Source organism: Typopeltis vanoorti, chromosome 22, assembly GCF_054136105.1.
Source record: "Typopeltis vanoorti isolate ZY-2024b chromosome 22, IOZ_Tvanoo_1.0, whole genome shotgun sequence".
NCBI lineage: Eukaryota > Metazoa > Arthropoda > Arachnida > Uropygi > Thelyphonidae > Typopeltis > Typopeltis vanoorti.
Window position 1 is genome coordinate 40534585 of NC_143570.1, and position 21753 is coordinate 40556337.

The 21753-nt window shown below is 37.6% G+C and overlaps 1 protein-coding gene across 1 annotated transcript in view; it reads right to left on the reverse strand.

Annotated features, from left to right (window-relative positions):
* LOC150094345 (proto-oncogene tyrosine-protein kinase ROS-like) overlaps nt 1-21753 on the reverse strand; it is a 719271-nt gene that overhangs the window by 149452 nt on the left and 548066 nt on the right. Inside the window, exons 33-35 of the mRNA XM_090412445.1 lie at nt 10039-10226; nt 9826-9927; nt 5035-5188 (exon numbers count right to left, since the gene is read on the reverse strand). Of these exons, the coding sequence (XP_090268571.1) occupies nt 5035-5188; nt 9826-9927; nt 10039-10226 (444 nt within the window). The remainder of the gene's footprint in view (nt 1-5034; nt 5189-9825; nt 9928-10038; nt 10227-21753) is intronic.

Consider the following 21753-nt stretch of genomic DNA (forward strand, 5'->3'; position numbering starts at 1 on the left):
TTGCATCTGGAAGTAAAGAAAATTAATTTCTTGAGTTTTTGTTGAGCTTCTGAGGCACTACTGCAGGCAGTATGTAACAGCAGATATGTGAGAATCAAGGGTCTTGAATTTGATCATCTAATCAGAGGAGATCATTATAAACAAGGTGTCAAATCTCCATCCAATTGGTGAGAGTGATCATGAAGTGATTATCTGAGTTGTTACCAGCTTTGTGATGATTTCTGTGAGGAAAGGATATATGTGGACCTACAAGGCTGGTGATTATGATAAGTTCAGGAAACAGCTTGCAGTTGTAACATAGAATGAGGAATTAGGGAGAAAGGAGATCAATGCTGCTTGGTGCTGTTTAAGAGCTATCTAGTGGAAGCAATGTCTAAATGTATTCCAAGGTAAGTAGGTGTGAAATGGATGAATGCAAAGATTAAGCATCCACTTTGTATTGGATGTTTAATCTTCAGGCATTAATGGAGACAACATAAGTAAGTAGCAATAATCAGTTCCATGAGGAGTACCAGAACAAGCAAGAAGGTGAGTCAATTGGTAAGAGTAGCAAAAAGTGCAGCAGCATGAGTGGCAGTTAGCTAACCAACCTTTGGAAAAATCCTGGGGGAATTTTTTTTTATATGTAGCCAGTAAAAAAAAAGTAATTATTATGGAAAGATGACAGTGATTGAAGAAAATCATAAACTTCTGTGTAGAATATAGCAAATATATATTAAACGAGCAGTTCTTAAAGGTATTTCATCCTTATGAATGTGACAACGAATGTGGAGTTTGAGAGCAATGAATAGAAGATAAGGAGGAGAGACTGACTGTGAATGAACAAGAGGTAGATCAGGAATTGGGGAAACTTATATATTGCGATCCATGTATAATGCAAACTAGAAATTTTGTTTGAAAACTAGCCCTAAAATGCCATGTCCACGTATAATGCGATCTGTTAATCTTGTTCCATAACATTATAAATAATACAATACGAATTAACGAAAGAAATATTTATTTTAAAACAAAATGTCAAAATACGAATTAACGAAAGAAATATTTATTTTAAAACAAAATGTCAAAATCCTTTAAATTCTTCTTCTGAGTCTTTTGAGTCGTCAAACATTTCATTTATAAATTCATCTGTAGGAATTGCATCATCAGTGTAGCAGTTGTCGTCATCGTCTTCATGCTCTCCAATTTGTTGTGCGTCATCCTCGCTTTTGTATATGACGTGATCTTCGGATCCATCTATTGAACTACATTTAAGAAATGAGCGTTGAATCATTTCAGATGGTATCAAATTCCATTCTTTAACCCAGCTGGTGACTAGGGTGATCTCAGGCTCCTGAAAATTCCCACCCTGTCATCTTCACCAAACCAGATGACATCTATTCTCTCTATTTTTCACGTAAGTGATCTTTAAATGGCTTATTCAAGCTGACATCAAGTGGCTGCAAAACAGAAGTTAGACCACTCGGTATAACTGCTAGGTCTGTACGTAGCTCACGTGCTTTCTCTTTGCTTGCCTCTGTTAAATGTGCCCGGAACATATCCCAGACTAGCATGCTTTGTTGACATAACAAGCTACCTGGACGTATTTTCCATACTTGATCCAGCCACAATTGTGCACCTTCTTCATCCATCCAACCTTTCTGATTGGCGCAAACAATTACACCTGGTGGAAATTTCATATGCTTCGGAATTTTCTTCCTTTTAAATATCACTGTTGGCTTTAATTTGGTTCCGTCTGCCATGCATGCTAGAACAATGGTAAAATGCGTTTTTTCATGTCCCGTTGTTTTTATGACGACACCCTTTTCACCAACTGAGTTTACTGTTCGATTCCCAGGCATATCAAAGTACATGGGCATCTCATCCATATTGCCAATTTGGGAAAGTTCATATCCATGACACTTCCGTAATTTTATGATAAATTTATGGACGGACTGCACTTTTTCTTCGAGCTGCTTTGGTAACTTCTGTGCAATTTTTGTTCGGTGTCGTAATGTTAATGCTTTGCATTCCATAAATCTGTTGCACCATCCAGGCGAAGCAAGAAAAGATGAAACACCTGGTGTGTCCTTGAATTTACCATTCTTGAGTTGTAGAGCTCAAAAACAAATTGCATTTCTTGTTACTATAATGCCATCTTGTCGTTGCGTCAAAATCCATTCATTTAGCTCTTCTTCGAGTTCTGGAAAGGATGCTACATCTCCACGACGGGCACGTTTCATTTTGGGGATTTTTTTAAGACTGTCTTTTTGCTTACGCCAAAGTTTAATATTACTCTCTGCTACACCAAATTCTCTCATAGCAACACTGTTATTATGTTCTTCTGCAAACTGCATGACACGCAATTTAAATCCTACTTCAAAAGATGAACGTTTACGTTTCTGTTGGCTCATTTTCAGGCTAGGTTTGTTTAATGAATAATATTTAAAATGAACTGTGGTTAAACCGATATACCTAACTGTGCTCTATCTATCTCACTGTGCTCTATCATTCGGTGATGGAGAGCGCATTGTATCTGCACATAATGCCAGTAATGTAAGTAGCTTTATGCGTAGATACGATGCATGCTCGGTCGCCGAATGCGAGTGGGTCAAGTAGATTTGGTTGCATAGGCATTAGGTAGTATATATTGTGTGTGCAAGTCAGTCTAATAAGATGTTATATTTTTTAGGATCTGCATATAATGCAAACCCCTAACTTTAAGTAGTATTTTTTACCATAAAATTTTCGCATTATATGCAATAATATATGGTAGTTACAAAATAGCTGCATTTCGGGAAAATCACAGTAATAGATGCGGTAGATGCACATAAGGGAGATAGAAGAGATAGATTTAGTGTACAGATGAACGGGGGTTACAGCTGGTTTCATGAATATCAGATTAAGGTGCAAAGTTCGACTAGCCCAATCCATGCCAGGCATTGGCAAGGTTGCAAACAATCTGGCAATAATCTAGGCAACTGGTCTGTATTCTAAATAATGAAATGTAGTGGTGATTATGGGAAACGAATTGCCCATAATCAACAAATTTACCACAGTACAATCGTAAGATAATACTGTGGTAAATTAATGAACTGAGCAACTTGAGGTTTATGTGCCACTAATGCATTTAGAACTGAATGCTCTGAGTCAGAATCCCATCTAGCCACTGCAACGATGCTATTAATGCCTCACATATTGAAAGGGAGCACTAGCCAAAGTTGCTTTCGTACTGGTACAGTGCAATTGTTTTGGCAATGGGATAACTAAAACAGAAGCAGTAAGCCAGCTGTTTAGACTATTCGGCCACTGATTCCTATGGCACACCATTCAGGTGTGATGTGTAGGCACCAAATCGTCAGCAGACGACCTAGATACTGGTCTGGGTGTCGTGCTTAAAAGAGTAGCCACCATACTGCAATCTCTATTGAGACCCATCCTCTGACTGGCTGTATACAAGACAGTGTTCGGATCAATTTTAACTTATGGATCTCAGAGCTGGGTTAGAAATGAAACACTTAATTGAAGAGTAGAGACCACAAATATAATAGTTGTGAAAAAGATTAGTGGAGTGAATAGATGACATCAATGGCAGAATCATATTAAAAATGAGGCTACTGGGAAGAAAAAGTACCATGCTTATTATCTCTAGAGCCAGGTCTCTGGAGATTACCTAATTCTAATTCCTTGGTCATATGATCATTAAACAAATATACTAAGAAAGAAATAAAGAGAGTTATCATTCACACAAAAAATTTAATTTTTCAATATTTAATATTAGTTTATTCTTTTCAGAAAATTAATTTTATTTATAGTTTAAAAACTTGCTAATTTTTTGTTTCATTACATCGTATATAAAATTTTCTTTTACTTGTTTATAACACCAAAGAACTGATTAAGAAATTGCAGTGCATGTTTGAAATTGTGATTATGACTACAAGTTGAGTAATAAATGATTTTGGTTTAATAGGCATTGATATTATGTATAAGAAGATATTGCACTGATTAGTTTCATGCACTAAGGGCCAACAGTTTCTTTCTACCTACTCCACTGTAGGCTATGATCCTACCCAGACTATTTACAAAGAAACCATCTAATTGCTTTGCAGCATGCCAAAGCTGACAGACTTAAATAAAAAGTTAAGTTTCTTTTCCTGCTAATTCCAATATTATATGGTTTGTCCATGATTCATAAGACTGATATTCCTCTGAGACTCATTATTAATGGAATAACTTCACCAATTATTTATTATCCAAATATCTTGTTTGACTATTAAAAAAACATTAGGCACTCTGATTCTTACATGATGAATTTTGAAACATTCGGTACAGAGACTCTTTTCCATCCCATACATTTGACATCTTTCCATCAAAATCACTGTCCTACCAGAATCATAATACCAGGGTGGCTTACTGTCTCTAGCCTCCTTAGATCTCCAACAAACAGTAATCGTTCTGCAAACATCCAGGTGTTTACAGATTTGTTTAACTCTGCAGAATCAACTGGTCCTTAGTTCATGAAACTAGTCAGAGCATAACTGAACTCAAATATTTAACTGTAGTACATTTTTTTCCCTACAGGAACACATTAAAAGGTATTATAAAGGAAACTAAGCTGTCTTTACAAAGATGCACTTTGTAAAGATAGCATGTGAGATATAGATGGTGAAGTTTTTCATTCAGAAAGTGTGCACATGCACTCAACTGCATCATGCATGTGGGAAGAGTAAAATTATAGGAAGATGCCCGCCAACATGAAAAAATGGTAAATAAATGAAAGATGCTACTCTACTAGACAACTGTTACACATAAGTAACAGTTGTAACATAATAACATAATAACTAAAGTAACTAAAAACATAATAACTAAAGTAACTAAAAACATAATAACTAAAGTAACTAACATAACATAATATTTTGTAGCTAATTTTTTTCCTAATTTTAAGGTCAAGATTTAATGGATGTGTTATATTTCAGTAAAACAGAACTTTTCTTTTTGTTATTGTTGAAATCTTTATAAATATTTCTTAAGATATGGTGATAATAAAGAATCACAAACCTGAGTGTATATAAAGCATTATTCTGTTGTACAAATGTGCCATGATGTGGAAGTTCACGAAGTGTTGCTAATTCCATATCTGGAACAAGATTTTGATTTAAATGATGATTAATATCATTCTTCTGTTTCTTTCTTCTTTTATTGTTGCCAAAGGCTGCAAACAGTTATGGGGCATTAATATCAGTATTTGATTTCTAAATGATATATGTATTCAAAAAAAAAAAAAAAGGCATCTCACTCATAAGTCTTATTTAAAGATATTTTTTTTCTACTGATTTTAATCAAGCTACTAAACATTTCAGTTTGTTTCCATATTCTAAACAGAAAAACTTCATTATTCTGGAATGTTTGTCATAGTAACCTTTGAGAGAAAAATTATTTCTCCCTGGACTTCTCTTTGAACCTCAAAAGCTGCATTCTGGGATAATTTATTTTTTTTTTTAGTCTTATATGAAAAAAAACTTTTGAGTAGGTCCCTAAATACTGTTTTCCACCCTCCTCTCAGAATGGAAGGGAAAAGTTAGTGAGAGAAGTAATGTTACTAATATTAGTAGCTAGTAACATTAGTAAAAGCAGTATTATAATGGAATGGAAGGAAGGTAAGATAGTGCTATTGCATAAGGGCTATAGCAGACTGGAAGTGTCTAATTATAGGCCAGTTTGTGTGTCATCAGTAGTTAGTAAGATCTTAGAGAAAGTAGTGAGGGACCGTATACAGCATTGGACAGATGAGGGTAATGTTATCTGTGAGAGTCAACATGGATTTGTGACGGGGCACTCTTGTTTTAGTAATATGCTAGCCTTTTATAATAAAGTTACAAGAGCATTAGATGAGGGAAAGGCATATGCTGCCATTTTCCTAGACTTAGCAAAGGCATTTGACAGGGTGCCACATGATAAGTGATATTCAAGTTGCAGAACATGGGTCTGGATGTCAGATTGGTCAACTAGATTCAGGATTGGCTGTCTGATAGGTATCAGAGAGTTGTGTATGGTGGAGCAATATCAAAGAGGCAGAAGGTTACAAGTAGGGTTCCACAGGGCTCAGTACTGGGACCTATATTGTTTAACCTTTATATCAATGACATTGTCCATGGATTGCATTGCGGATGATGTGAAGCTGGGAAGGGTTATTAATAATAGTGCAGATGTGGTAGCCCTGCAAGGGGATTTGAATAAGCTAGATAGATGGGCAAATGAATTGGGGATTGTGTTGGTTTAATGCAGCAAAATGTAAGGTCTTGAGGTATGGAATGCTGCATACTCTATGGGAGGAGTTAAACTGGAGGAAGTAGGGGAGACAAGAGATCTGGGGGTTGATGATTGATAGAAACCTGAAATTTAGGGGACACGGTGCAAAGGTAGTGAAGGTAACACAGAGGATTGCTGCAATAATGAGAAGGATACTGACCTACAGAGATAAAAGGGTTTTCATTCCATTGTATAAGACTCTGATCAGACCACACTTAGACTACTGTTCTCAGATCTGGTCCCTAGGATTTGAAGGGGATAAATTAACTGTGGAAAGGGTACAGAGGCAGATAACAAAGATGGTGTCAGGATTGTACAATGTTAGTTATGAGGATTGGCTGAGGGAGTGTGGGCTGCAGAGTTTGGTGGATAGAAGGAGAGGTGATATGATTGGGACTTTTAAACTGTTGAGAGGTGGTTACAGGGTTGACACTGGGGAGTTCTTTTGCTTGGTTGAAGTGGGAAAGAGTCATGACAAGGGGCCATCCCCAAACACTGTGAGAAAGAGGACGAGGAGTGGTTTCTTTGCATGGAGGGTGGTTGAACCATGGAATGCATTGCCTGATAGAGTGGTGAGAGCGAGAACGGTCAATGCATTTAAGGAGTGGTATGATAGACTTTGTGTTTCCTAGGAGGGACCTCCCTCGATGAGTCTTGATAGACTTGTGTTTCTTAGAAAGGACCTGCCATGATGAGTCTTTTGACTCCATAGAGGCCTGAATAATAATAATAATAATAATAATAATAATAATAATAACCGAGAGGATACAGAGACAGATAACATAAATTATATTAGGATACAATGTTGGTTATGTGGATAGACTGAGGACAAGCAGACTGCAGAGTTTTATAGACAAAAGATAAAGGAATAATTTTGAGATATGTATGTCAGTGTGACCTCACATGATGAATATTTTGACTTCAGAGGTCTGATGATGATAATAATATATGTGCCAAGACATATCTGTCACTCATATCTGATTACGAATAGCTTATGACAGTGACTTTGAATTTTCATAGGTATGGTATCTTCCTGGCTAGTTATGTGCAGTTAATACCTTGCAGAAAAAGTGTGATTCAAGCTTTGAATAGAGAAGGCTATTCCTCTCGTGAAATTGCTAAAAGGTGTCCTGTAGTCAATCTACTGTGGTATATGGCTGCTGTCAAAAGTGAAGGAAACCGGATCTGCTGAAAGGAAGAAAGCCACTGGCTATACCATGCCAAGATCGAGTTCTAAAGGGGTTCCGCCTCAACACGAACATTGTCCAGAGAACTGAAATGGGACTGGGAAGAACAAACAAGGGCTCTGTAATAACAAATAACATTACATAACAAATGACAAGCTCTGTAACTCTCAGGAGAAGACTTATTCGACAGGGACTGATAGCCAGGTGCTCTAAAAAAAACCTTGTTAACAAAAAAATGGTTAAATTGGTACAAAGAGCATGCCAAATGGACCCTTGATCAGTGGAAAAGAGTAATTTTTTTTTACAAGAAAAAGTTTAACCTGCAGGGTACTGATGGCAGACAGACATTTCAAAGATGATCAGGGGAAAAATTCAATCTCGACTTTCTGGTGTCAACAGTCAAATTCTCAGTCATTCTGATGATCTGGGGCTGCATGCCATATCATGGTGTTGGTTGCTTGTATTCCACAAAAGGTTCAGTGAATGCACAAGTATACCAGAAAATTTTAGAAGAATTGCTGCCTACTATCAGAGACCACTTTACCGTAAACGATAAACTGTATCTTGCAGGATGACTCTGCCCTTTGTCACAGGGAAAAAAAGTGTAACTAATGCTATTATAACCCTAAACTGTACCATATACCATACATATGGTACTTAAAACTTAAAAAAACCTTTTGTTTTTGTTGCAGGTTAATAATGGCTCAATGAATACTCGATTCATGACTACAGTGGCCAGGAAACAGCCCAGATCTCAACTCCATTGAGAATTTGTGGTACCAAATGGAGACTGAAATACACAAGAAGAAGCCAAAAACACTTTGGGAGCTCCAAGAAGCCATTATAAAAACATGAATTGACAGTTGCATCCATCATCCAGGAAATTGATTTCCTCAATGCCCTGCTGTAATAAAGGCAAGAGGAGGACCCACTCTTGGTCCTAAAAAGCAATATATACTAAAAAGCAAGCAAAATGTGAATTTTTAGCTTTGAGTGTTAAGAGTAAATCTGTGTATAATAAATTTAGTTTAATCCTTTATCCAAGTGTGAGCAAACAAAGTTTGCAGCTGAAAGTATATTCAGGACTGGGGTAAGGTGGTACAACATACTGAAGAGACCTCAATAAAGGTCGAAACTAGTCTGGGTAGTGGCCCTTCCCTTAATGTATAACATAATACATATCTGCAAGGAGATGTGTTTTGCATTATGGGAGATACTGAGATAGGAGTGATGTGAGCTTGCTCCACCTTTGCAATGAGTTGCCCGGTGTTGTACCACCAGACTCGTTTCGACCTTTATTGAGGTCTCTTCAGTGGGAGCCAGGCCCAAGTGGAGATACCAGGCAGAAGCATTAGCAAGGTCATCTTTACCTATAGGCGTTGCCAAATGGTGTGCCACCTTTTTATTAAATTACTCTGGATTTAGAGAAAGATGTTAAAAGTTTATTTTTCACTTGGTTAGACTATAATAAATTTAGTTTAATCCTTTATCCATGTGTGAGCAAACAAAGTTTGTGCCTGAAAGTATCTTCAGGACTGGGGGTAAGTTGGTACAACACAGGGCAACTCGTTGCAAAGGTGGGGCAAGCTACCAACACTCCTATCTCAGTATCTCCCATAATGTAAAACACATCTCCTTGCGGATATGTATAATGTTATGCATTAAGGGAAGGGCCACTACCCAGACTAGTATCGACCATTATTGAGGTCTCTTCAGTAGTTTCCCAGTGTTGTACCACCTTACCCCCAGTCCTGAAGATATTTTCAGGCACAAACTTTGTTTGCTCATACTTGGATAAAGGATTAAACTAAATTTATTATAGTCTAACTAAGTGAAAAATAAACTTTTAAAGCTGTGTAGTTGAACTAAATTTTAAAGGCAAGAGGAGGATCCACTCTTGGTCCTAAAAAGTAATAAAAAGCAAGCAAAAAGTGAATTTTTAGCTTTGAGTGTTAGAGTAAATCTGTGTAACTGAACTAAATTTTTGATACCAGTGTTTGTTTTTCCAGTGAAAATATTACTGACCACTCCATTTTGAAATATTTGCAAAATTTGTTGTCATTTCCTAATTATGTTACATCTTATACTAAAAAGAGGCAAATATTAATCAAAAATAAAAATGTTATATTACCTTCTTCATTACATTTATTGTGTTATTATCCCTTTTCAAATAGGCATTAAAATTTAATTATCAAAAAAACATGGTTACAGCAGGTATAAGCATATTATAACAAGACTAAAAATGTAATATATATTATAATAAGACTAAAAATGTAATATATATTATAATAAGACTAAAAATGTAATATATATTATATTTTTAAAATTAGTTTTATAATTTAAATGAACTCACCTATGCATAGGGATATCCCAATGCACATTATGACAAAAATCACTCCACCCAAAACTGCAACCATAATTATAGTAACTTGATCTTCTTCTAAGCCAACCATAGCTATTGACAAAAATGAAACAGATGGGACATTAAGATTATAGTTTAATTGGTGAATGAAGATAATGATAAAAAAAAAAAAAAAAAAAAAAAAAAAAAAAAAAAAAGACTTACCTCCTAGTTCAGGAAGCAGGAAATATTCACTTGGAATAGAAAAGTTGCTTTCACCATATTCATTCACTGCTCTTACTCTAAATATATACCCAGATAAATGCTGAAGATTTTCAATGATCCACTGATTGTAGGAATTATTATAAACTATGATCCATTCTAATGATGTATTGTGTTCTTCTTTGAGCTGTCTATGAGAGATTTCAAGCACATTTCAGTGTGTGAATCAAAACTTTATTTAAATGACTATCAATTTTGTTAACATCACAGTACACTTTTATCACAAGGTTGAGAATAGTATTGTTATTATTATTATCCCAAGACACCATGAAGTCAAAGACTCATTGCAAGAGGTCCCTTTCTCTCTCTCTCTCTCTCTCTCTCTCTCTCTCTCTCTCTCTCTCACACACACACACACACACACACACACACACACACACACACACACACACACACACACACACACACACACACACACAGCTCATCATACTGTGCCTTAAATACATTCAAATTTTGTGCAGACACCACAGTTTGGCAGGAAAACGACCCAGAGGAAGACCAAGATATAGGTGGAGATTGATATGGTACAAAGTGCCTTAGACGATAGAAATATAAGATCTGAAAATGTTGGAGTCTTGACAAGTAACAGACTGATTTGGAAGAAAATTGTAGATAGGAAGTTAGTAATGATGTAATTTTTTTCATGTAGTACTATCATATCCTGTACACCCCTTGAGGGTACATGGCAGGAATTTGACGATGATGATAATATCAAAGTTTATTAGGTTGTGATTTGTCATTCTTATTGCTCCCTTCACACACATAGTTTTGAGTCAGTCCTTACTACTGCCTTCAGGAAATTATAAAATTTTAATACTTTTAACAATTTTGTACAATAAACTTTCTCTCTTCAATCTAGACAAAATGATGCTTCAGTTATTCCTACACATTTAGTGATCATTCTTATTATAAGCACTTAGTGCTACCATCCAAGTTTTCATACAGTCTGAAATACTAAATGCTTTTAGTCTTGAAATACTAAAAGCATTTAGTATTTCAAGACTCTGCAAAGTCAAAAAAAGAATCTTATCAGGTCTCCTATGCTATCTAAGGTGGATTCCCCATTACTAGCTCCACCAATACATTAAAATAAATAAAAATACATTTGAAAACTCCATTCCTTACTACCATACTCAAAACCTATATATAGAATGGGTTTAAATATCCATCCAACCTGATTTATGCACATGCATAGACCCACACTTCATAGTGCAGGCTTTCAAAATGGAAATCCTATGGAATAGGTTGGTTACTCCTTATTCCCAGGGTGTCTTATGGCTGTAGATCTGTGTGTGTGTGTGTGTGTGTGTGTGTGTGTTCACAGGGCCGGTTTGCCTGTTCTGAGAGAAGAAAAACCTGAGTTTGGGTGAAAAAAAAACCCTTGAATCCCTTATTGATAGGAATCAAACCAAGGTCTTTCTGACCAAAGGGCTTCATCTATACCGACTGAGTTATGGAGGCTCTGGGTTTAAATATATAAAATTTAAAAATAAAATTATTATTATTATTCAGGCCTCCATGGAATCAAACAACTCTTTGCGGAGGTCATTCCTAGGAAACAGAAAGTCTATCAAGACTCATTAAAGGAGGTCCCTCCTAGGGAACACAACGTCTATCATACCACTCCTTAAACTCATTGACCATTCTCGCTCTTATCACTCTATCAGGAAATGCACTCCACGGTTCAATCACCCTCCATGCAAAAGAAAGCACTCTCCTCATCTCTTGCTCACAGCTTCCTTTCGTAACTTCCAGGGACATCCCCTTGTCATCACTCCTTCCCGCTGTTCAATCAAGCATATGAACTCCCCAGTGTCAACCCTGTAACCACCTCTCAACAGTTAGTCTCAATCATATCACCTCTCCTTCTTCTATCCACCAAACTCTGCAGTCCACATTCCCTCAACCAATCCTCATAACTAACATTGTACACTCCTGAAACCATATTTGTTATCTGCCTCTGTACCCTTTCCATAGTTAATTTATTCCCTTCAAATCCTGGGGACCAAATCTGAGAACAATAGTCTAAGTGTGATCTGATCAGGATCTTATACAACGAATGATAACTCTTTTATCTCTGCAGGTCAGCGTCCTTTTCATTATTCAGCAATCCTCTATGTTACCTTCACCAACTTTGCAATATGTCACCTGAATTTCAGGTTTCTATCAATCACCAACCCTAGATCTCTTGTCTCCTCTACTTCCTCCAGTAGAACTCCTCAAATATGAAGTGTCCCATCGATATGTTCCAAACCTCAAGACCTTACATTTTGCTGCATTAAACCAACACAATCCCCAATTCATTTGCCCATCTGTCTAGCTTATTCAAATCCTCTTGCAGGGCTACCACATCTGCACTATTACTAATAACCCTTCCCAGCTTCACATCATCTGCAAACAACTGAATATCTCCATGCAATTCACTGACAATTATTGTCAGTGAATTGCATGGAGTGAATTGCATGAATATTGTTTAACTTTTATATCAACTGTCGTTGATATAAAAGTTAAACAATATAGGTCCCAGTACTGAGCCCTGTGAGGCACCACTTGTAAACTTCTGCCTCTTTGAAACTGCCCCACCATACACAACTCTCTGATACCTATCAGACAACCAATCCTGAATTCAGTTGACCAACCTAACATCCAAACCCTTGTGCAGTGAATGGCTTTGCTAAATCCAAGAAAATGGCCGTATATGCCTTTCCCTCATCTACTGTTCTTGTAACTTTATTATAAAAGGCTAGCATATTACTAAAACAAGAGTGCCCCTAAACAAATCCATGTTGACTCTCACAGATAACATTACCCTCATCTGCCCAATGCTGTCCCTCACTAATTTCTCCAAGGTCTTAACAACAACTGATGACACACAAACTGGCCTATAATTAGCCACTTCCAGTCTGCTACTGCCCTTATGCAATGGCACTATTTTACCTTCCTTCCATTCCATGGGCACCTTTCCTGCAGCCAAACTTTCATTGAAAAGCCAGGTCAAGGGCACTGTCAGTTCCTTAGCACATTCTCTCAAAACTCATGGTGAAATAATATCCAGTCCCACAGTTTTACTACCATCCAGAGTACTCAGTATTTGGAACACACTCACCTCCTGCACCTCTAAACCTCAAACCTGCCCTATCCCTCTAGTATTAAAATTTACTCCTCTAGGAGGAAATACTAGAATAAGTGATTGGGAAATTGTGAAGGAATATTTGTTAGCAGCAATAGTAAGCTGTATTCCACAAATGAAGAAGAGGACACAATTTGGTGTAAAGTGGATGACAAACAAGACTAAACAGGAACTGCAAGTGAAAAAGAGGCTATGGAAGATAAGGAGACAAGTGAAGATGAGATACAAGAATTTCCTAGGATTTTCTTTGGATCTTTGGGCCAATCTCTTCTCATATTCAAGTTTCACCTTCCTTACCATACTATTCATTCTCCTGGCCTATGTCTTATATTCTTCATGTATCTCCTCTTCACTTGTCTCCTTATCTTCCATAGCCTCTTTTTCACATGCAGTTCCTGTTTAGTCTTGTTTGTCATCCACTTTACACCGAATTGTGTCCTCTTCTTCACTTGTGGAATACAACTTACTATTGCTTCTAACAAATATTCCTTCACAATTTCCCAAGCACTAATGATATCCTGACCTTCCAATTCCTCCCTCCATGAAACTTCCCCAAGTTAATATCTAAGACTATTATAATCACTTGCCTTATAATTCCACATACGTTCGTATCTCTTGGATACTCCTGCATGTCTATTCATCTTCCAAGTCAAAACCACATGGTCACTCTCTCCAACTGGTGGAAGAGATGTCATCTCAGTTATTATCAACTCTTCTGATGCTAGGACCAAATCCAAAACTCTCAAACCTCTTGTTCCCTCTATTACATGTTGCCTAAGACATTTGTCCCTCAAGAATTCTGCAAATTCCATTCCCTTATTACTACATGTATCTTCCTCTCCTCAATTTATACTGCTGTGGTTAAAATCTTCCATAACAATCATTCTTTTTTGCACTTGCCAAGCTCAACTGTCTAAACATCTCTTGGTCTCCACCCTCTGTGCTCCTTGGTTTGTAGCAACACCCTACTAAATATCCTGTCTTGCCCACCTCTACCTCACACCATATGCTTTCAAAATCATTAGTGTCATTGCCTTCCAAATCCTGTACTCTTAGAGGACATAAGTCGTTGCTTATCATAAGCAACCTCCACCATGCTTTCTCCCTTCCTATCCTGCTGAAAAATGCTGTACCCTGCTACTTCTATTCCTGTTATTATATCCTCTTCTGTCAACCACGTCTCAGTGATCCGAATAATCTTTGGCCAGGCTGATGCTATCAGCACCTCCAATTCCTCTCCTTTATTCCAGACACTCCTTTTATAAAGCATAAAAATGCCACTGTTTCTATACCCAGCAGTATCCCCTCTAGACTCCACTGGGCTCAGCATTACCTGAAGTTGTCCCCTTCTCCAAAGTACTCTTTACCACAAGAGCCCATCTCCTGCAACCATCCACCATTGACACACTGATGCGTTCAGAACAGCAATCTCTCCAGATGCCCACGTCCTTCCTCATTCAAATGCATGCGGTCTCTCGCATACAATTCCTTTCTGTCCTCAAATGCCCTCCAAGCATCCACATATTCCAATCCTCTCTTCTGACACATGACACATTATCTATCTATTAATGAAATGGCTAAATTATATTCTCACAATTCTGAATGTACAGCACAAGCTTAGAAATTATAGTTGCCAAGAAATTATATTCTTGTTTAATCCTTTATCCAAATATAAGCAAACAACATTTGCATGTGAAGTATCTTCAAGACTAGGCTGCTTTACATGGAAGTATATAGAGCAGCTATATACAGATCCTTTCAGATGTGCATAAACCTTCTTCGTTACATTTATTGTGTTATTATCCCTTTTCAAATAGGCATTCAAATTTAATTCCCAAAAACACATGGTTACAGCAGGTGATGCTATTTCTATCAACCGCTACATAGCCTAGTCATAAAGGTATTTCATGCACAAACTTTGTTTGCCTACACTTATATAAAGGATTAAATAAGAATAAATAAGAACAAGAATATAATATAATCAATATTAGAATATATATAATATAATATAATAAACAAGAATATAATTTATTGCCATGTATAATTTATTAATGCAACCAAGTTACAATTTTTTTACAACTATCTATGATCCAGAGTACAATGAGATAGTACACCTTTTAGTACTTGTACATGCAAAACATATAATTTCTGCATTAATTGAAACCTTGTATCTTCCTGGGTCTAGCCCCCATTGACGACATTTTATAATGTTGGTCTGGGAGCTTACCTGGGGGTCCCCTCTCATTTCCTGGGCAGAGCAGTAGACCTTTGTGCCTGGTAGGTTTTCCTGCTGCTGCAATGTAGAGCTACAGCTAGGCAGTGTGTGTGGTGGTGGGTGAATTGTGGCTGAGGTTTGATGTTTTAGGGTGGATTTAAAAATGCAAATTTTGTTTGCTTACACTTGGATAAAGGATTAAACAAGAATATAATCTCTTGGCAAGTATAATTTATTTAATAACCAATCCAGTTCACTCTTAAGTTAGAAGAGAATAAGTTGTTGTCTTTTTAGATCTCCTATTACTTCGTCAACCAGATGGTAACCTTCACTTCTCAGTATTTAGAAAGAAAACACATACAGGACTTTACATTCACACCATCATAATTGTCAAAAATATGGCACCATTAAGACTTTAGTACATCGAGCACATCTCTTTGCTCCACTGAATTGCTGCTTTTCCACGAAATAAATCACATCAAGTCCACCTTCCTTACTGTTTATAAATTAAAGATGCCAAGAAATTATATTCTTGGTTTAATCCTTGCATTATTAAGGATTAAAGCAAGTATAATTTAATGCTTACTAATAAATAAATAAATGAAAGTGTAAGTCAATAATGTTTGTGCATGAAGTATCCATCACGACTGGGCTACTTGTATATAGAGACTAATGACTTCATGTTAGTTGCCTTAGTATCCCATAATGCAAAACACACACCATTTTTTGTGTGTATAATGCTATGTACTATGGGAAGTGTCACTACCGAGACTGATTTTTACCTTTATTGAAGTAGGTAAAAGTGCAGGGATATCTTTCCAAAAGCTTTAAGCGATCTACATGATCACTCTAAATCTAACTGCATGACCCTAAAGGATAACTACTAAACTCATCACTACTGACCTAAATGATTGCAGGACAGGAAACTCAGTAATGGCTCCTCTTAGTGATAGACAAAAACCTGTCACTGAGCAGAGTCTCTTTACTACTCCCCAGGAAGCAAGCAAGGCCCAAAGATGAACATTATTAAATGTTATCAATAGGAGCTAGACCTTTATTGAGACATGTTAAAGTGCAGGGATACCTCTCCAAAGGGGTGCAATCCTAGTTCGCCTCCTCGTGGTGCACCCTGGATAACACTAAATGAGCTAGAGCGACCTTGGCAGCCAATATATCCATGGATCTTCTGGTTACTAACTACATGCAGCAATTAGAAGTGAATGGTTTGAAGAACAAACTGACTAGAAATCTCAGAGCCTAAGTCCAAATCTGTCATCTTAACATCGAAGGAATTAGCAAATCAAAATGTGAATACCTTTCAAAATTCCTTCTTGACCAAAATATGGACATTGTACTCCTCCAGGAAACACATGCTGCTACTGAAGAAGACTTGTACAGAAGAGGGAGAATATACAGCTACCAGCTTGTATGAGCAACTTACCACCATGCATATGGCATAGTGACATATGTCTGCAACTAAGCAGATTGAACTTGTTACTGCATCAAGTGATGATTATGTCAGCTTGATTGTGACGAAGTTGGGCGAACTTATGCTTGCTAATGTCTACAAGCCATCAAATGTCCAATGGCCTCAACAAGTCCTCCCTCTTTTGAGCCACCCAACTATATATGCGGGAGACTTCAATAGCCACCATGAGTTATGGAAGTATGCTCAGAATGATGAATGCGGCATAGCCCTCGCCGACTGGGCTGAGACCTCCAAAATCTACTTTTTCTTTGACACTAAAGAATGTGGCACCTTCAGATCAGCAACATGGAGAAGAGACTATAATCCTGATCTCTGCTTCATCACCTCTAACAACATGAATGAACCTCTACCTGCTCAAAGAAGAGTTCTCGGTGACTTCCCTCACAGCTAACACTGACCGGTCCTCCTTGAAGTGGGCATAAAAATACCTCCTGTCCGATCAATTCCCCACCCTAGATGGAATCTTCGAAGAGCCGACTGGGAAAAATATGCCATTGATCTTGACAAGTGTGTTCGTTTCATACCTCCTGTACCCAATAACCACAATCGATTTGTAGGAGCTGTCATCTCTACAGCTAAAAAACATCCCCAGGGGCTACAGAAAGGAGTATATCCCTGGATGGAATGAACAGAGTGAATAGCTCTATGCGAAATTTATGGAGAGCGGTGATCTGGAAATCACAGAAGATCTCCTCCACGACTTGAACGCAGCAAGACAACAATGCTGGATTGAAACAGTTGAGGGACTGGATCTCAGGCACTCCAGCAGGAAGGCCTGGAGTGTATTATGGAAGCTAGGAGGCACTACAACGATGACTACTAAAATCACAGATGTCACATCAAACCAAGTTGCTAACCACATTACTAGAATCTCGAGATGCCAACATGATAGAAACATACCATTAAAGTTAAAAGAGAAGCCAGAGACTTGAAGGCAAAACTACAAGATGAATCAGAATATGCAAGACCCTTCAGCGATGAGGAAAACAACAATGCACTAGCTGATACAAATACGGGAAAGGCTCCAGGGTTTGACGGAGTTCACCTGGAATTTCTTATTCGTGCTGGCAAAAATACCAAAAAATGGCTCGCCTGTTTCTTCTCGGAAATAATGAACACCAGCATGTTGCCAAAGGAATTTAAGAGAGCTAATCTCATAGCCCTTCCCAAACCCGGAAAATCAACTGACAACCCACAAAACTATCGTCCAATCGCACTACTAAGCTGCACATATAAACTACTGGAAAGACTACTGTACAACCGCATAAGCAACACCATCCTTGAACATGTTCTGATAGAACAGGCAGGCTTTAGGCCCAATCGAAGCTGTTGTGATCAGGTTCTGGTGCTGACATCATACATTGAAGTGGGCTTTCAACCAAATCTAAAAACTTCCGTTAGTTTTCCTTGATTTAACTGCCGCATATGACACTGTCTGGAGAGAGCATGCTGTATAAACTAATGAAAGCACTACTGTGCCGAAGAACAATATAGCTTGTTAATAATATGCTCAGCAATAGATATTTCCGTGTTGTCCTTGGAGAAAATATCAGTAATCAGAAGAAACTCAACAACGCCCTACCACAAGGCTCAGTACTGGCCCCCCCCTCTCTTATTTAACCTATACATAGCTGACCTGCCAGATACAGCATCTAGAAATTTCTGCTATGTGGATGACATAGCATTAGCCACCAGAAATAGAGAACTAAGACGAATGGAGGAAACTCTCACAAATGACCTTGCTGCTATGCATAACTACTTTAAAAAATGGAGACTGCAACCAAGCCAAAGTAAAACTGAAGTGTCAACATTCCATCTCAGCAATAAACTGGCACATGACTTGCTGAACATCTGATTTGGAAATTCAGTTCTACACCATAACAAATATCCTAAATACCTAGGAGTTACACTTGATCGCACCTTGTCATATAAGAAACATGCTGAAAACACAGCTGGAAAAATAAGAACTAGAAACAACATCATCCAGAAATTATGTGGCACTTCTTGGGGTGCAGCAGCAACCACATTAAGAACATCTGCACTCGGATTGGTTTTTTCGGTGGCAGAGTATGCTCCTGTTTGACTCTCAACAGCAACCATACCAAACTAATTGACCGCCAGCTTAACACCACAATGCAACTTATCACTGGAACCATAAAAACAACTCCTACTTACTGGCTCCCAATGCTGAGTAACATAATACCACCAAGCCTACAAAGACATGAAGCTCTACTACATGAATATGATAAAATACTCAGAAATACCGAATTGCCTATACACAATGACATACTGGAGCTACAGCTGAACAGACTGAAATCAAGAAAGTCCCCCCTCTGTGTGAAGCGAAACACCTGAGAACGACCAACTACAATACCAAAGAACAATGGAAATGAACGTGGCGCATAAATACCAATGCTTAACTCCAAACTTGGTTTGATAGGCATCGTCTCAACATTCTGGGTATGGAACTGAGCTGAAAGACATGTACAACGCTGAACAGGATTTGCACCGGACATGGAAGATGTGAAAGCTCTCTATACAAGTGGGGAAAAATTCCCTCACCAAAATGTGACTATGGGCACCCCCAAATCAATCAATCCACCACATCTCTACTGAGTGCAGTCTTCATGCAGACACAGGCCAAAGAAATGAGTTCCTGGAGGCGACACTGCCTGTTATAGACTGGATCAGACAACTTGATCTTAACCTATAAGTGTTTTGTTTGTTGAAAGTATAAGTGTCTTTGTTTTATTCTAATTGTTTGTCACTTACTTTTTATATATTTATTTTAACTTATGTACCTTTATAACTGCATGTAGATTGCCATACGCTAAATAAATAACCTCTCCAAAAATTCAGGGGCCATCCCTCAGATCACTCAGTAGTGAGTAACCCAAAAGATCATTTAACTCATTACTGGTTCTACTCAGTGACAGGTTTACCCTGCCTTGAAGGTAGAAGTAATGCAATAATCATATATTTCCCATACACAGTATGGGAAATATATGATTATTGCATTCAAAAGTGTGGTCAAAACGTGTCACGCCTTATCACTAAAATACTCTGAATTAGAGATAGATGTTAAAAGCTCTTTCACTTGAATTAAACTATAAATGAAAGCTGCCTAGCAATTATATTCTTGGTTTAGTCATTTTTCAAGTGTAAGTAAACAATGTTTATGCATAAAGTATCTTAATGACGGGGCTACTTGTATATAGAGGCTAATGATGTCAAATCAATTGCTTTAGTATCCCATAATGAAAAACACACACACCCTTTGGATGTGTATAATGCTTTACATTACTTCAACCTTGGTATCTCTTCTGGGTCTGACTCCCATTGATCAGACATCCATAAAGGTCGAAAGCAGTCTAGGTTTCGACCTTCCCATAATACATAGCATTATACACATCTGAAAGGTTGTGCTTTGCATTATGGGATACTAAGACAACTGATGTGAAGTCATCATTAGTCTCTAAATATAAGTAGCCCAGTTTTGAAGATACTTCAAGCACAAATATTGTTTGCATACACTTGGATAAAGGATTAAACCAAGAATATAATTTCTTGGCATCATTAATTTGTAGTTTAACCAAGCGAAAAAACTTTCTACATCTATTCCTCACTAATGGTTTTACTGAATCACATGTCAACAAGATAATAAATAATTATAGAGTTTCATTGTCATCATTTGTCATGTAATGATTCACTATGTTAAAGACATCTCAGACGGTATAGCCAAACTACTTAGATCCATTGGCCTGAAAGTCCATCCATCCTATCAAGAAGATATCTACTTTTCTAGGCTCAATGGAAGATAAATGTCAGCCTTTAGACCAACTTGGAGTATATCAAATTCCTTGCCAGTGTGCATTATCGTATTTTGGCCTGAGCAATCAGGACTTGTCGACCATGCTTTCACCAGCAAACTGAGTTATTTGGAAGAAAATTAAGGTTCTCCATAAAAGTAATAATCTCTTGCAACTTTTCTACAAAGAAAGTTGTTACACCTTCCCACATCGACTAAATCTAGATAGAAACAATGGACTTAAATGATCCTTCTTATGAGAAATTCTTCTTCTTCACAAATTCGAGAATTAATTTAAATTTATTTATTTATCTACCTACCATATCGCACAAGAGCCATCAAACCTGATGCAGATATTCAGTGGAGAATGTGGCACAATATATTACCCACGCCTACTATATTACGAAAATTTAACTCAAACGTCTCAGATAACTGCCTGTTCTGCTACCAATTAGGAACAGTCCGGCATATCTACTTGGAATGCCCAGTCAACACTAAATTAACACGGCAGCTCTCACCTGTGGTAGTCTTCATGCAGAAGAGGAGTATTTCAATCTCATCCAAGCGGAGTCAAATAACCATTCATTCTGCAATTACCTCTTCATCACTGCGAAAGCAGTAATATACAACTTCTACCTAAGCCATACAAGACCAGACAGCACAGCAACTTCACAGAGAGAGGCAACTGACCAACTCATCGTGGCCTTCAAACAAAAGGTGAGAAGTCGGATCCTACACGAACATCACGACCACCATCATAGGCAAAACAACACTTTAGATCTTTTCCACCAAGACTGGAATCCACAGAATCAACTCCTGTTGAGCAGGGAGACTGCATAATAATCCACTTTCCAACATAGAAGTGACATCATTTCTCCCACCCCCCAAAGAAAGGGGGAAGAAGGATTGTTGTGCTTAACAGTGTGAAAATTAATCAGCTGGCACTCTCATGTAAATAGATAATATTGTGCTATAGTAACTCTTATGTTCTTCCACATTTATGTTCTTATACAGTA